The sequence below is a fragment of the Pagrus major genome, chromosome 8 (assembly GCF_040436345.1).
Source record: "Pagrus major chromosome 8, Pma_NU_1.0".
Classification (NCBI taxonomy): domain Eukaryota; kingdom Metazoa; phylum Chordata; class Actinopteri; order Spariformes; family Sparidae; genus Pagrus; species Pagrus major.
Window position 1 is genome coordinate 3,861,832 of NC_133222.1, and position 15,554 is coordinate 3,877,385.

Below are 15,554 nucleotides of genomic sequence, written 5' to 3' on the forward strand. Positions count from 1 at the left end.
CTTCTTTTGTGCCACCGAGAAGGAGCCGCGACAACGACGCCAGCGAAGGGAGCGAGGAGGCCGTCAGACCGACAGACATCCATGGGGAAGAAAACTCGCCTCACAGGAGGAGCCGTCGGTCGCAGAACGATCCTACAGCTCTCACCCCCCGGGCTTCGTAGTGGGGCTGCCGGGGAGCGGGAAGAAGCGCCCTCGGGATCTGACGGTAGGTGTTTTTTTTTTTTTGGTTAGCTTAATGCTAATCACTCGAGGGTGTGAAGAAAGGGCCCATCCGGTTAAAAGTAATTCGCTCAACAATAACGAAATTTAGCTGCCGTGTTAGTTAACATCTGGTGCAAATATACATCGTCATCGCGTAATTGCTAACTTAAATGAAAGCTAATGCTCGTTACGTTGTATTCATTTAGCAGATCGACCAGAAGCTAGCGGCTAGCGTGCTAAGACAGCCGTTAGCAAGCTAGCGTTAGTAGCTAGCTAGTTGTTGGGAGCCTGCCAAAATAGGCTTATGGCAAATTACTTGACCAGTTTATCCACATGATATTAACCTACATTACGCAAACACTGTTAAATACATTTGACTTGCTTTACCGCAGAGTATGAGACGACAGGTGTCCGCCTGTGAACGGCCAATGTGTGGATGCTAATGGCTAACGCTAACGTTGCAGCTAGCTTGCCTCAGAAACTGTTGAAGCATAGCGGTCAGCTGACGTTTTTTTGTTGGTTTGTTTTGCAGACGAACAGGAGGGTGAAGGCCACAGATTCGTGAGAGAAAGACACGCAAACATGAAGACTTCCGCAGTGAAGGCCACAGGTAACATTAACTGTGTGTGTATGTGTGTTAGTGCATACAAGGACAATAAACGCCATTAGACTGACCAAAGCTGTTTGTTGTCTCCCCCTGTAGAGGGTTTATCTTTGCTTGGAGCCTACGAGGACAGCGATGATGAAGATGGAGAGACTCATAGTTCAACTGTAAAGTCTCAACTCAACCAGTCAAATGACATCGACAGCACATTGGCCAACTTCATGGCTGTGAGTATAATCTGCTGTATGCCTTGTGTGCGCTCAATGTAGACAAGAGCCACACTTGTCATCACTGGTGTGAGCAGGAAAAACACAACACGAGAGTAAAAGGCTTTAAGTTTAATCATTAAATCTTATCACAGCGACGGGATATCATGTAAACCATCGTTGCTCACTACACCTTCGCCTTTCTTGCACTCAGGTGCATAAAAAAACATAAAAATGTTGGTTTCTATTATCGGTCATTTCATCTCTTTTTACAGTAATGCAATTGCAATATGATTCATGCTTAGTGGGAATGATCATTTTCACATGATAATTTTTCATTTTCACTGAAAAAACTATTAAATCTTGAAGATGTTTTGTCACACATTTGACTTCATTGAAAACAATTGCCGCTTCTGAGATTTGGACACTGCACTTGGCCTAATTAAAATGAAATGTTATATGTAAAGAGTGTACCTAGATCAGTCCACATACACTGCAGAACAAACAGCAGACTAAACAGCCTTTATTTCATTAATAAATCACATTATTTATGTAAAGTAAATGGTTGCAAATGAGCTTTTAAAACAGTGTGGCTATTCCTAGAAATAAAAACATGTTCTTGAAAGTAAGGAGAGAAAAAAGTAAAAAACTCATGTTGCTGTTTGTTACCCACCGCAGGAAATTGATGCCATCACCACTCAGCCAAGTTCAGATGATGCAGCATCTTGTCCTTCAGCACCGACTACTGACCCTCCCAGACCCGAGGCTCAGCAGCCAGCTGCCAGTGAAGGACCGAATCAACAGAGCTCACAGTTTGAGTACAATACTCAGTACTCCCTAGCTGGAGGTAACTTTTATTTCTTCTTCTGTTTTGCAGAAAGAGAGAAATTGTGCATAGTACCACCTAGAACATGCTATCATTTGTTTTTAAGTATCTCGTATATGTGCTTTTATTTGCAGTGGGTGTAGAGATGGGGGACTGGCAGGAGGTCTGGGATGAGAACTCCGGCTGCTACTACTACTGGAACACTCTGTCCAACGAGGTGTCCTGGGAGCTGCCGCACTATCTGGCTGATCAGGTGCAAAGCCTGGGGCAGTATTCCAACAGGTAGGAGAGGAAGTATTTTGAATAACTTTCCTGTATTGAAGCCAGATGAAATCAGTGTACTTGCATGATCTGATGTAGACCTGTTTTGGTCTTGGTGTCGTCTCCTGTGCAGAAATTCATCTGTGTATAATGTGCTTTTTGTGTTTTTCCTTGTAGCGCTAGTGTCAATGGCAACGGCACAGCACATGCAGGTTATCCCACCGAGGCAACCGCTGCACCTGCTGCAGCCCCTGCATCAGTGAAAGAGACCAAAGTGAAGGCAAGTTTAATTTAAGTACAACACACACGTGCATCAGTTTGATTCTGTGGCGTGTAAGGATTCTTATTCTGAGTTTTAACATATTGCCTCATGTTTTGTCTGAAAGGAGGTGATTGAGAGTGTCGTAGGCCTCACAAGCGAAGAGGAGGAGCGCTGCGGAGTGGCTGCATCTCTGCTGGGTCCTCTGATCCCTTCTGAAGTGAAAGAAGCAGAAGAGAAATGGAGAAAACGACTGCTTAAAGGTGTGGATGAGCCTGAGAACAGTCCGGATTCTGATGGGGAAGGTTTTCGCCCTGCAGGATCCCCCTCTACCCCTCTGCGGGACCCCGACCTCGTCCCCGCTGTGCAGAAAGAGCTTGGCACCAAGAAGGAGTCGGGAGAAAACTCTGATGCTGAGGAGGGGACAGAGGAGGACACAATGGAGCTGGAACTGGCTCTGGAGAGGAAAAAGGTGAGGGTGAGGGAAACTTTGATTTCCTGGCAGGAATTGCCATCAAGCTGTTTTCTCATGTACAGCAGTGGTATTTCAAATGGAAACATGTATTTTAAGTGTGTCCTGCCTCTAACCTGTTGTCTGATTCTCAGGCTGAGCTCCGAGCGCTGGAGGAAGGTGATGGCAGCGCAGGGGGCTCCAGTCCTTGCTCTGAGACGAGCCAAGAAGCCTCTGGTGCTCGCAGTGTTTTACCGAAGAAAAACCGGTGGAAGACCGCCTTCCCCAGTCTGCCCAGCCCCGACTCTAACAGCAGAGGCTCAGACTTGCCCGACAACACAGAGACAGGTGAGTCAAAGGAATTACGCACGCCGTCGGAGAGGAAATACATTCAGAATACCACTTGCAAAAAAAATTCCTGCAAACCTGATTGCCTCTCTCGTGTCTTGTAGCACCTGCTAAAGTCACTGAGAGTGTTGCAGAAGGAGAAGACAAGGAAACAGACAGTCACGAGGAGAAATCGGTTACAAAACCTATCGTTAAAGAAGAGGTGGAAACTGCTGAGCTCAAAGTGGAAACGCCTGAGCTCAAGGTAACAACAGCGTTACTATTACTGACACGATAATTGCTGCGGTCTCCTTTAAGACATGCTTTTGATGGTCTAAACGTATAGTTTCAGATTGGACAACTGGCAAACACCTTAACCAGCAAGATGGAGTTCCTGGGGATACACAAAAAGGCGATCTCAAACTTTCAGCTGCTTCTGCTACAAACTGAGGTGAGAGGTTCAGTTTCTCAGCAGTATTATCCAGATGCAGCTATCCCAGTGACTTTTAAAATATTTAACACTTAATTTTGTTTCATATGATTTCGCACACAGCCATGTGGGTAGTACTTAATATTTAAAATTCTCATAATAATCCATCACAAGGTGTCATACTGGAGACTTAATGTAATTACTCTTCCATGGTCCTCCTCTGTCTTGTCGCTCCTCCGTCTTTGTTATCTGCCTTTACCTCAACTTTCTGGGCTTTATCTCACTCTTCTCTCTTTTCTCCTTTGCCTCCCCCAGACTCGGATTGCTGACTGGAGGGAGGGCGCTCTGAACGGGGTCTATCTTCGCCGCAGGCTGCAGGAAGCTGCCGAACACATAAAATATTACGAACTTAACGCCACACCTAAAGGCTGGTCCTGCCACTGGGACAGGTACGCGCTCCTTACCTTTCACATCTCTAAACTCCCTCGTCCCCCAAAAATCTTACCGTGTGACAACAACCCCCTCAGTGCCGAGGTTGCAGACTTTGTATCATGACTTGGGGAGAAGCTTAACCAGTCCGAGAGGATCTAAATACTTACCAGAAACAGACTCTTCAGGTTTCTGTGATGCAATCCTGGCACTCTGCCTTGCACGTACTGGTAAGGGAGCATCCACTCTGGGCCAGCCTGCTTCCTGTTAAATAACCCTGCCACAGAGAGGACTCCCTGTCCCTATAACACAGACTCTTAAGCCCTTTGTTGTGAGGGCATTTTGTAGACTGATTATGGGTCCAGTCAGTGGAGAAATTGGGAGGGGAGGTACTGTATGTGGTAGGAAGGTTGGTTGCGTGGGAGAGCTTTGCACTTTACAGGACTACAACCCCCAGAATGCAATGCAGACAGAGTGATGCCCTGGAATCGTCGAGTGTCCTGCATCAAATAAAAGGTGAAGATGGAGCAATGACGGGAATCCAGCAGGTCAGACCTACTCTATTTCATTTGTATTCCTGTTTTTTTTTACTTTCTTCTTTCTGATGTAAAATGAGTTGACTGTGTGCTTGTTATTTTCTGACCTATGGTTGTTGATTATGACAATGATGATGCTTCCTCCCTGGCGTCTTCCTGTGTCTGGGAGGGAATGGTTGTCTTAAACGGAACAAATGTGACAACCATGGTGTGAGCTGCTGAATGCTACTTTCAGGACCTAGAGATGATTTGTTTTGCTTTCTTTGTTTTTGAGAGCAAGGTGGGTTCCCTATCCACATCCATAACCACACTCTAATTGGGCCCTTCTTTTTGGATGGCTAAAGTCGCCGTCCATACCAACACTCCTGCCCCCCTACTGTGGCTATTATGTCCACTCCCTTGCCCCCACTGTCCCAGGGTATCATGCCACTCAGCCAGTTGCTAGGCCGGTCGTTGAGACTCTTGCCTTCTATCTCTGTTGTCCCACTTTTTAGAGAGCACAGGCGATATTTCTATGTGAACGACCGGACCAATGCCTCCCAGTGGGATTTCCCAACAGAGGAGGACAATTCAGAGGACCTGAAGGGCAGCCAGACACAGACGTCCACCCAAGCGGATACCAAAACATCGTCTGCCTCTGCTGCTGGGGCCACAGGTCAGTCAATGTCTACTTTTGCTGCGACTTGGACCAACCTGTTAATGGTGCAGTGTGTAAGAAATGATCAGAATTTGTTTGTTGTAAAGGAGTTTTCAAGTTCTGGCAAAGATTACTGTGCACTGAAGTTATCATGCAAACCAGCTAGCCTCATGCTGTCCTGTCTTGTTAGCTGGTGCAAGATGCACATGAGAGGCTAGTTTGTTTGGCCTCCATCTGTCTTGGAGGCTGTGTTCAGTTCCAGTCTGGCCTTTTCACTGGGAGGCTGCTGAGCCAGTTTCGTTGCCCAGTATACACACAAATACCTCCCTAATAGGGCCACGTGCTGCACGTCTAACGGCAGCTTGTTATAACTATAGATGGCTAAAGCAACAGGTGGCGGTTACTATGGAGATATGCGGCCCCCTATTTGCTTGGAGTGACACTCGACAGATGGCCAGTTCTTACATGTTGCATTCAAGCGTCTTGTTTGATGACTGTTGGGGAAAAAATGTAAGTTTCCTACTGAACAGTGAACATTGCTTTGCTGCATGAAGTACAAACTGTGACAAAGCGCTTTTCTCCCTAACACCCCGAGTTATAACCTTTTTTTTCTTTTTTTAAATAAAACAGGATCTTCTACTTTTCCCTCTGCTGCTGCTCCACCAGCACCTCCTCAGCCCAGTGCTTCAACCTTCTGGTCCCCGTCTCAACCTCCTCTTCCTGACAGCCCACCTCCACCTTCCAACTACCCCCCGCCTCCGCCTCTCCCACCAGGCTCCCCACCTCCACCCCCTCCACCTCCTGACAGCGATGGAGAGATCATGGAGGTGGAAATGGAGATGGATGACGATAACGACGGGGAGCCTCCCGCACCTGGAACAGAGGAAGATGCCGGTGTGAGGCCTCCTTTACCTCCAGGCACCGCGAGCATGAAGGTATGAGAGTAATCAGGTTTCTTCTTTAATCAGTCTACTCTAATTGTTGCTGTACTTGATAATGCTGCATGTAAATTCAGAATAAAAGAGGACAGCTGCTGTTAACATTTATCATATTTCTTGTCACTTGCACAGATTGTGGAGTCGACGAGCCCCTTGGGGGGGAAGGGTCAGAAACGTAAGGCTGGTCAGCTGAATAAAGCCATTACTATTGGCAGCAGTGCCATTCTCTACACACAGCCTGCTGCTGCCACTGCAGGTAAAACAATATCACTACTCAGCATCTGCAGTTACAGTGCAAATTAATCATATCAGGCACAAAAATGCATATTTGTGTAACCAGAAGTGTGTATATATATGGAGTAAGGGCTCACCACATTAACACCGCACAGGAGTGAGAGGTCATTGCAATACTTTAAGCAACATTCAAGTGTTTACCTAATACATCTTTCTTTGTCTGCAGCCCCTATAATCTCAGCAACTGCGTACTGGGGCATGCCGGCTGTCGCTGCTCCTTTGGTCCCATGTGAACCTCCTCCCCCGCCTGTCCCAGCTCTACCTCCTCAACCACCACTGCCACCATCCCAGCCGCCCTATGAACCACCCGCAGCTAAAGCGCTGCCCGTAGACAAGACCAAGAAAGGGAAAAAGGATAAGGTTTGTGTCTGAGTTAACATTTCACATCATCAAGTGTCAAAAGATAAGTTAGAAAAAAGTTATGAGCAATTATGTTGATTTTTGTCAAGTCTACGTAGTCGAGCCATCTTTGTAATCCAGTGATTAAATATAACACTCAAACGAATCTACAGTGTAATTTTGTCCTTCTGCGTCTCTGTAGTCAAAAAAGAGTAAGATCAAAATGCCATCGCTGGTGAAGAAGTGGCAGAGCATCCAGAAGGAGTTGGATGAGGAAGAGAAAAGCAGCTCCAGTGACGAGGACCGAGATCAGCTCAACAAGAAGAGTATCGAGGACTGGAAGCAACAGCAGTTCTTGACGTATGTTTACTTTTGGACTGACTACGAAAATGAATGAACATGATGATGATATAAGGATGTAGCTACAGTGTTTCATTGACATTTTTTTTTAACTCTACAGAGGGAAAGCTTCAAAGAATGCCAACTTCGAGGCGCTTCCCGATGACTGGCGGAACCGGATAAAGAAACGGAAGTTGACGAATAACACGTAACATCGGGCTTGGGTCAAACGCCGCCCACCGTTTCATTTTTTTCTTTTTTTTTTAAATCCACTCCAACCATTACCAATAAGATCATCCTCCACCAGCTTAAGTTTTGTTTAATGATCTGTGGACATTAAGAGGCCCTTACATGGCAGGCCATCCACCAGAGGGGTTTGAATGTTATTTTCTTGTTTTTGTCGCCACAATTGTTCATGTGCCAAATGTCTTGAGTTCATCAGAAATACACCACCACCATTTTGTATAGACCCCCGACATAGATGACCACCACAGTTTGTTTGGAGGGATTGTCTATTTTATTGAACATTTTTACAACTGTGTACATAAAAATGAATAAATGGTATAAGTCAAGTTTTTTTTGGAAGGGGAGGGAACGCAACTGAACTTGTACATTTTGTAAAAAGTTATTAAACTGTTTTTCCAAAGCCATCTCTTAATTTGTTTTGTTTTTTATGTGCTCTGTATTTTTATTATGCATTAAAAACAAAAGTTCTTAAATGACAACCTGCATGCGTTTTTTTTCTTTTTACCATTTTTATTAGACATGAGTTGCATAACACTTAGACTGATGATTTTCAATACCGTCCACACACTTTTAAGATACATTGGCCAATAGATTATTTATTTCCCACCTTAGTCTGCCTCAGACTGGCTAGTATTTGTTGCCTTCTTGGGTTTAGATTAAGGTTTTTTCATTAGCAAGAACACTTACATAGTATTAAAAATGTTCATGTAATTGGAATAACTGTCTTTGGTTCTCAACCTGCGGGTCAGGACACCCATGGAGGTCGCAGGTTTATTTCCAGGGGTCTCAAAAAGGTTGTGGAGGGGAAAAAAAGTAAAATAAAAACTGTTAGACAGGGGGATAGTATTTATATTGTATTGCCAGTGATTTAATTTTATCATGAGTGTCTAAAAAAAAATAATAATAATTTTAAAAACTCTCAGGTGAGAAGTCCAGGTGAGGAGGCCTTGAGCACCAACCTGATTTTTCTTTCTGTGGGGGTTTGTAACTGTAAAAGGTTGAGGACTACTGTTTTATTATCACTGTTTGTATTTCCATGTTGTCAATAAAGCTGGGAGAGAAAAAAAAAACTACTGGTACAGCATCACCACAGCAACCGCGCTGTTGTCCGGACAATCAGTTGCTTAGCAACATCGCGCACTTCCTGAAAGAGCCGTCAGCTCTTCACTCTTTTGTTTATAAAAGTTTCCCTTTGTTAATAAGAGTAACTAAGATATAAGCGAGGCAGGCGGGTTTAGACATTTATAAATATTAAACGCGATATTGTAAAAAACAATGTTGTACAAGTTTAGAGCGGCGCGGTAACAGAAGTCAGGTAAGGAGCCTGAAAAAGACCGCCATGTTTTTTTGAATGTGGTGGTGAAGGAGGCGGAAAGTGACAAAACTGGATTTAACCTGCAGTTTACACCGGTAGAAACACTGAATGGCGACTGGAGGACTTCAGCAGAAAGGCACATGAAGAAACCTGTGAGAAATTCAACCCTCAGCTCCTCACATGTAAGTTTCCTCAGAAATGTTTAGGATTGATAGCAAGTATGTGCAGATACATGTCATCATAACAGGGTTGGACAATATCAAGGTCTGTTTATTCACTAGCTCATGTTAGCCACCAGTTAGTGGAAATTAGCTAAAAAAAAAGTATAATCCTTCATCATCAAGGTTTTTATAGGCTACTATAACATTTTATGTCTGCTCTGTTATTACTCATATTAGTTATGTTATCTTATTGGCTTCAGAAACATCAATATTAGTTGATTGATCTTTGTTTTATCCTGATTACAAGCCAGAGCTGATACAAGAGCCGAAGCCAGTACATCTCTGACTCAGTTTGGTGATTAGGAAACAACACTGATGACTTCCACTTTTTCCAATCAGGCAGAGAAAACATCAGCCATGCCCGTCTCTGCCGTCAGGAACTGGTGGGACTCCTGCCAGTTGGACAAATCGGACATCAATGACTCCAACACAGAGGAAGACGAGGAGGAATCAGCAGGGAGGAGGCGGTGTAAGATATTTATGTATCCTCTACGTAAATAAAACTATTGTGCTGTTAATTTGAAACACTTGTGGATTTCATAAAGATCTGTTGATATGGAGTGGGACTTGGGGTTTCCTGTTTGTGGAGAGATGCTGTGGGCACTTGTAGACATGGCATCTCCTCTCTAAAGGAGATCATTATATATTAAACAAGAGCTCTTTTGTGATTGAGATAATTAAAGCGATCAAGAGCAGTATAATCCCTTTTTAAATGGACAAGCTTTGTGAAGTAAGGGGGCTGACCTGATGAAAAATGTATGTCCATAGTGCCCCGTTTGAAGAAACAGGAGCCTGAAAGAACAGCTATTGACGGTGTGATTCGTGTCTCCTCTCAGTGTCTCAAAAGCTAAATCAGACTCTGCGGACGAGGCAGCTGCTCATAGACTTTGATGCTGGACGACCTATTTTGAGTCTCAGGGCGCCGCTGGACCTGGTTAACTTCCCCTCCATCTCCTGCCCCCGATGGCCCATCGAGTGTGAGGTCATCAGTGACACCATCCATCACATAGGTAGGAAAACATTTTATTTAAACCGTTATGTTACATGGTATGTTACTGATATGCACAAACTTGGCATGTCCTTTTACTTTTAATTTTAACACATAATGAGACCAAGAGATCCTGTGTTGTAGAGTGGGACCCCGAAGAGCCGGAGCCTTTCTACCAGCCCACAGGACATGAGAGGACGCCCATGCCAGCTGGAGAGGAGAGGGGGAAAGTGGTGTACTGCATCGACCATGGTAACGATAAAGGCATTGTTTTAAATGTTCTTCCGCCACATTACATGATGTGGTTACGTAGTACAATATGTCATTACAGTGGTTTTGACAAATTCTTGGATAAAGATAGGAACCTAATGCTGTTGCTTCATGTCACAGCAACGGTTTTATTGACACCTGTGCAGATTTAGGCTTTGATATTCACTGTTTTCCTGTTGTTCTCACTCTTTTAAGCCACTAAGCTTCCCTATTTCACCTGCTCCCGTGTCGGAGGAAACAGGGGGCCCATTAAGAGGGCTCTGAATGATGCCAATCAGACAGACTTCACCCTCGAGTTTGAGTCACGCTTTGAGAGTGGGAACCTGCAGAAGGCTGTGCAAGTGTGAGTCTTATCTACTGATTCGTTGTTTCAACTTCAAGCATCGTATTTTCATCCCTGTACGTTTTTACTGTGACTGGCCACCCATATTTCTTCCCTGTTCAGTGGCATCTATGACTACGAGCTCACCCTGCGCACAGACATGTACACCAAAAAGCACACGCAGTGGTTTTACTTCAGGGTCGGGAACATGAAGGCCGGAGTGACCTACCGCTTCACTATCATCAACTTGATGAAGAGCAGCAGCCTGTATTCTCATGGTATGAGACCACTCCTCTATTCTGAGAGGGCGGCCATGGAGGAAGGTGTCGGATGGCAACGCACCGGCTCCAACATCAGATACTATCGCAGCTGCAATCAGGTGGGTGAACTGAAAATGTCAGTACGCTGAAATTTACTGTCCCATTTCCTACTTTTCCAGCAGCTTTTATTTTCATTTTCAAGAACATTATAACTGAAATTATAATCATAGAAGCAGGATTTATCTGAGAAAAAAAACATTATGTCTCCATCAGAGCACAAAGGACAACAACAGTGACACAGTCACCCTGTACTCGCTCACCTGGACTCTCCAGTTCCCTCACGACTCAGACACCTGCTTCCTGGCCCACTGCTACCCCTACACCTATTCACACCTGCAGCGCTACCTGAGGCGTATTACTTCCAACCCAGCAGTGGCATCATACTGTACGCTGCGGGTGCTGTGCCACAGCCTGGCTGGGAACGCCGTGTACGTGGTGACAGTAACGTCCCGCGGGGTCAGCAGGGTGCAGAGCAGGACCAAGAAGGCTGTGGTGGTGACGGCCAGAGTGCACCCTGGAGAGACCAACGGCTCCTGGATGATGGAGGGGTTCCTTGACTTCCTGCTCGGGGACTCGGAGGATGCTCAGCTACTCAGGGACACTTTTGTTTTTAAGGTGATGGAACTGAAGCTTGTAGGCTCACATCTGTCTGCACATCTGTCTTATTGCCATGATCATATGAATATAACATATGACAAATCGGGATACATTTTGGGTGATTTGTGGTGCTGCAGGTGGTGCCGATGCTGAATCCAGACGGTGTGATTGTGGGCAATTACCGCTGCTCTCTGGCAGGCAGGGACCTCAACAGATATTACAAGACGTTGCTCAGAGAGTCATTTCCTTGTGTGTGGCATACCCGCAACATGGTGGAAAGGTAGGAAATCAAAACATGTATTACATATTAAAGAACTTGTGTTTTATGTGGTTTTCAGTAGTCTTTCCTTTCTTTCTCTCATGTCCATTTATCCAGTAAATTGTAAACAATGTGCAGGTCAGATGTTACAAAGAGTATTTTATTTATGAATCTGAAGCTTACACAGAACAGAAAATGATCAGTTCTTCCCCTTTATGTCAGTGAGTACCCAGTTTGTGTTGTTTGGTTGAGGTTTAGAGCAGGACTGTTGGCTCTGACAGATTTGGACGGCTGAGAACAAACTAACACTCACTGCACGTCTTCTTGCAATGAACACAGATTGCCTTATTTAGTTTGTATTTGCTCCCAGATCTTATGGAAGAGGAAAGTCAAACTTTTGAGTTACTTCACTGCATGCACTTTTACTGAACGGCAAATTTAATTGGCTTCGTGACTTAACTTTTTTCCTGGCACATCCGCCTTTAGTGCATAGTTTTAAAGATTTAGATTAAAAAACCAGAGGCAGCAAATGTAACTCTTCAAAGTAGCGTCCCGGTCATGGCTCTATTAACATCTCTGGCCCTGTTATGCTGTATTTTCCTCAGGCTGGTGGCTGAGATGGATGTGATTCTTTACTGTGACTTTCATGGCCACAACCGTAAAAACAACGTCTTCATGTACGGTTGTAACAACCGCGGTGATGCGTCACTGAAGCTTCACGAGAGAGTCTTTCCACTAATGATGAGCAAGAATGCCAGTGACAAGGTAAAGAGTAGCATCGGACTCTCAAGGTTTTTGAAGACTTGTAATTTTGGCCTTTTATAGAACATCTAAACTAACATCTAACTAAATCTAAATCTCTGTCGTCCTTAGTTCTCCTTTAAGAGCTGTAAGTTCCGGGTGCAGAAGAGCAAAGAGGGAACAGGCCGAATCGCCATGTGGAGACTTGGCGTCAAAAACAGCTACACTATGGAGGCCACCTTTGGAGGCTCCACTCTGGGTGAGTGTAGATCTTTCCAGATGTGTGTTTATGTGTGTGAACGCTTGCATGTCTCTTGTCTGAGGATCTTTCATCTGTCTGAACGTCAGGTGACAGGAGAGGAACACATTTTACGACTCGAGACCTGAAGTCCATCGGCTTTCACTTTTGTGACACCCTGCTGGACTACTGTGACCCCGATGCAACAAAGGTAAGAAATGAAGATTCCCTTTAATTGCTGGAGCTCTAAGTAAAAAAAAAAAACAGATGATGGTACGCCCCGACATAGTTTTTAAAGCTTGAATTTGTTTCCTCCCAGACCGCGTACTGTCTCACAGAGCTGGCAGCGTTGTTAAGAAAGCAGGTCAGAGAGAGGCTGGGCAAAGGTTTGGACACCGACTTTTCTGTGTCTGACCTGGAAACCAGGTGATATTTTATTATTACTATAATTTTTAATACACATGCAAAGCACACTTGAGCAATATGGGGTAGCCATAAAAGGCTCTATCATTCAGCTTGAATGTGAATATTTCTTGTTTGCTCTCACAGCACCAGCGGTTCAAATAGTTCAGATTCTGACGGACTCCCGGCTCATTTACTGAAGCAGCCACAAACTGCCCATCCAGAGGTATACTGACATACATCCACTCTCTCATAAATGCTGTTTTAACACGAGTGCTTTATTTCATATCACATTTGTGAAAATCTGAACGTTTCGAATCGTGTCTTCTCTTGTACCAGTTCACCACAAGCTCCCGCTCTCCTCTTCAGCAAACCCCAGTGAAGAAGAAAAAGAAACGCCTGAGGAGTCAGAGAGAGAGGAACAGACTGCGACGAGAGAGAGTGAAGAATAACACACAGCCAAAAGTCCTGCAGAGCAGCATCAAGAATATTGTAAGAGACTTAATAACCCACTAATTAGTTCACACACACTGTCATCAACTTAGACTGATTAGTGAACGGTCTTTTCAGGAGTCCAACCTGCCCCATGAGAACACAGTTAAAGAGATCATCCAAGAGAGACCTGTTGGAAGACACAGGAGAAAATGGCAGGTATGAGGTAGAGAGTGTGGATCAGTTTCGTGAGTAGGTTTCCTGAGCTGTTGCTTTTAATATTTCTGTCTTTGTGAAGGTAAACGGTCTCATAAGAAAAGCTGTGATCCCTCCTCTCTCCACTAACCCTAAGGAGGTCAGTCAGGTGACTCTGTGGCAGGGCTGCAAGCCGGTCAAGGTGAGGATGACGCAGATGATTCAGGGCTTCACTCACATACTCACATCAAGTTTTATCAATATAATGAGAATGTACAAAATGCCAAGAACACAATCTGTAATTTTGACCTTGATTTTGGGACATTTTCTGTGTTTTAGGACGACTCTCTGGCAAATATTAAAGCTAGATACCAGCATCACAGGACGAAAGCATGTCCACATCTCAGCACATACACAGCTGTCACACCTCACACAGGTAATGTGTTTATTTGGGAGGCTCAGTCTTTCTACACTCAACAGAAATATAAACACAAGAATGTCTTTTGCAGATGACACAGGGATGGATGCTGGACGTTGGAGATGCTCCTCTCAGCTGCTTCACCTGAGCGCTCTCCTTCCACCTTTACCAAATTATTCACATTATCCCTGCCCCCCACAGGCCTTCATCTCCTATAAAGTCTTCGGAGGTTTGTGCTTTATGGAGCCGTATTAATTCCAAGGTTATATCATCCCTCGGTTGATTTAAGTCCGCCTTGTCTGTCTCTTTCAGGGCAGCCACATTTCATCACAGGGTTCCACAGGTAAACCTCACAGAGACACTGTACACTCATCAGTAGACAGTGGATGACTCCATGTTACAGGATTGTTATGTCTCCTGTTTCACAGGTCTCCTTCATCCATGTACGTTGTTCCAACAAGGCGATTGCTGTCAAGTTTCACCACTGACAAATTCAACGACCGGCGTTTTTTTAGAGACAGAAACTCTTTACAGGTCCCAGAACGTTACTTTGACCCGGAGGACTCCTCACACGCTGACACAAACAAGACCAAACAGCAGAATATGGAACAGGAAGAACATCTCTCACAAGGTTTAAATGCACTACACTAATAAATGAAACTGAAATTATTATTTTGCCTCTTTATCGCTGGCAGCTAACCTCACTCCCTCCTCTTTTATTACCTAATCATGTCATTTATTTAGTGGGGTTGTCACCGCTGAGGTCCACACCATTTGGAGAGCAGAACCTGAGAGATCTCACCCCTGAAACTAAATCACCCAGCAGCTTATTTGTGCCTGTGCTGAGGGGAACAGACCTCCGAGGAAAACAGTAAGGGCACTATTGAGCACTGTTTTGTTAAGTGTTGGTTGGGACATGAGCCCTGATGTTTGTGCAATAATGATAAGATGAGCATTATGCATTTACAGAATGTTTATGGTTTTTCACTCTGCTCTGATCCTTGTCTGTTTTCCTCAGATTATGCAAAGAAACTTTGAGAGATAAAAGCCAGATGGATGTTGTATCCCCTGCACCAAAGCCTTCAGGCCTCACGAAGATCGAACTTCCACGCCCACAGAGCGTCACCCTCGCTAGGCTTCAGGTGACGAATGTCAGACACTATGGCTCAGGAAGAAAAAGCCAAACAATTACAGCGCCACAAGAGGCAGCCGTTACAAGATCATCACAGTCTGCTCCACCGTAGGGCGCAACATTCATAATCTGGGAACTACAGATTGATTTTGTTCCCTCGATACTCTGGCCAGTGATGTGAATCTCTTCTGCTCGGTGAAGAGGAATATGACTTTTGCTTAAACTTTGACAGACATGCTGAGCACAAATGACACAGATATGATTTGATATGTTTCCAACTTGTGTATTATAAATAAATGTGAACCCTTGTTTAATGTAATTTATGCATCTACTTTCATTTTTAATAAAATTGATATAAACTCCAAAATTTAACTAGAGATG

At 44.5% G+C, this 15,554-nt stretch overlaps 2 protein-coding genes across 2 annotated transcripts; both read left to right on the forward strand.

Annotated features, from left to right (window-relative positions):
* Window position 1: 1 nt before the first annotated feature.
* fnbp4 (formin binding protein 4) lies at window positions 2-7,802 on the forward strand. The gene is made up of 17 exons (XM_073472361.1): window positions 2-205; window positions 734-811; window positions 905-1,032; window positions 1,690-1,858; window positions 1,972-2,119; window positions 2,276-2,378; window positions 2,485-2,829; window positions 2,964-3,156; window positions 3,261-3,400; window positions 3,482-3,586; window positions 3,881-4,014; window positions 5,025-5,185; window positions 5,798-6,102; window positions 6,238-6,361; window positions 6,566-6,759; window positions 6,941-7,098; window positions 7,199-7,802. The coding sequence occupies exons 1-17, from the start codon at window positions 82-84 to the stop codon at window positions 7,287-7,289; spliced, it is 2,700 nt and encodes an 899-aa protein (XP_073328462.1). The 5' UTR covers window positions 2-81; the 3' UTR covers window positions 7,290-7,802.
* A 964-nt stretch (window positions 7,803-8,766) lies between these two features.
* Window positions 8,767-15,419, forward strand: agbl2 (AGBL carboxypeptidase 2). The gene is made up of 22 exons (XM_073472555.1): window positions 8,767-8,820; window positions 9,199-9,328; window positions 9,696-9,869; window positions 9,992-10,099; window positions 10,313-10,460; window positions 10,563-10,818; window positions 10,973-11,374; window positions 11,494-11,636; window positions 12,221-12,380; window positions 12,489-12,615; window positions 12,705-12,805; window positions 12,914-13,020; window positions 13,144-13,222; window positions 13,366-13,488; window positions 13,567-13,647; window positions 13,727-13,825; window positions 13,963-14,059; window positions 14,133-14,270; window positions 14,354-14,384; window positions 14,470-14,672; window positions 14,786-14,912; window positions 15,060-15,419. Exons 1-22 carry the CDS (start codon window positions 8,779-8,781, stop codon window positions 15,283-15,285), a joined length of 3,102 nt encoding a protein of 1,033 aa, XP_073328656.1. The 5' UTR covers window positions 8,767-8,778; the 3' UTR covers window positions 15,286-15,419.
* Window positions 15,420-15,554: the final 135 nt, after the last annotated feature.

Bases quoted from the DNA above. Each gene is read 5' to 3' on its own strand.
- fnbp4 (XM_073472361.1), top strand. From the start codon at position 82: ATGGGGAAGAAAACTCGCCTCACAGGAGGAGCCGTCGGTCGCAGAACG. The intron at 1,859-1,971 runs GTAACTTTTATT...TTTTATTTGCAG, and splicing joins TCAGTACTCCCTAGCTGGAG to TGGGTGTAGAGATGGGGGAC. The intron at 6,103-6,237 runs GTATGAGAGTAA...TCACTTGCACAG, and splicing joins CAGGCACCGCGAGCATGAAG to ATTGTGGAGTCGACGAGCCC.
- agbl2 (XM_073472555.1), top strand. From the start codon at position 8,779: ATGAAGAAACCTGTGAGAAATTCAACCCTCAGCTCCTCACAT. The intron at 10,100-10,312 runs GTAACGATAAAG...CACTCTTTTAAG, and splicing joins GGTGTACTGCATCGACCATG to CCACTAAGCTTCCCTATTTC. The intron at 13,223-13,365 runs GTATACTGACAT...TCTCCTCTTCAG, and splicing joins CACAAACTGCCCATCCAGAG to CAAACCCCAGTGAAGAAGAA.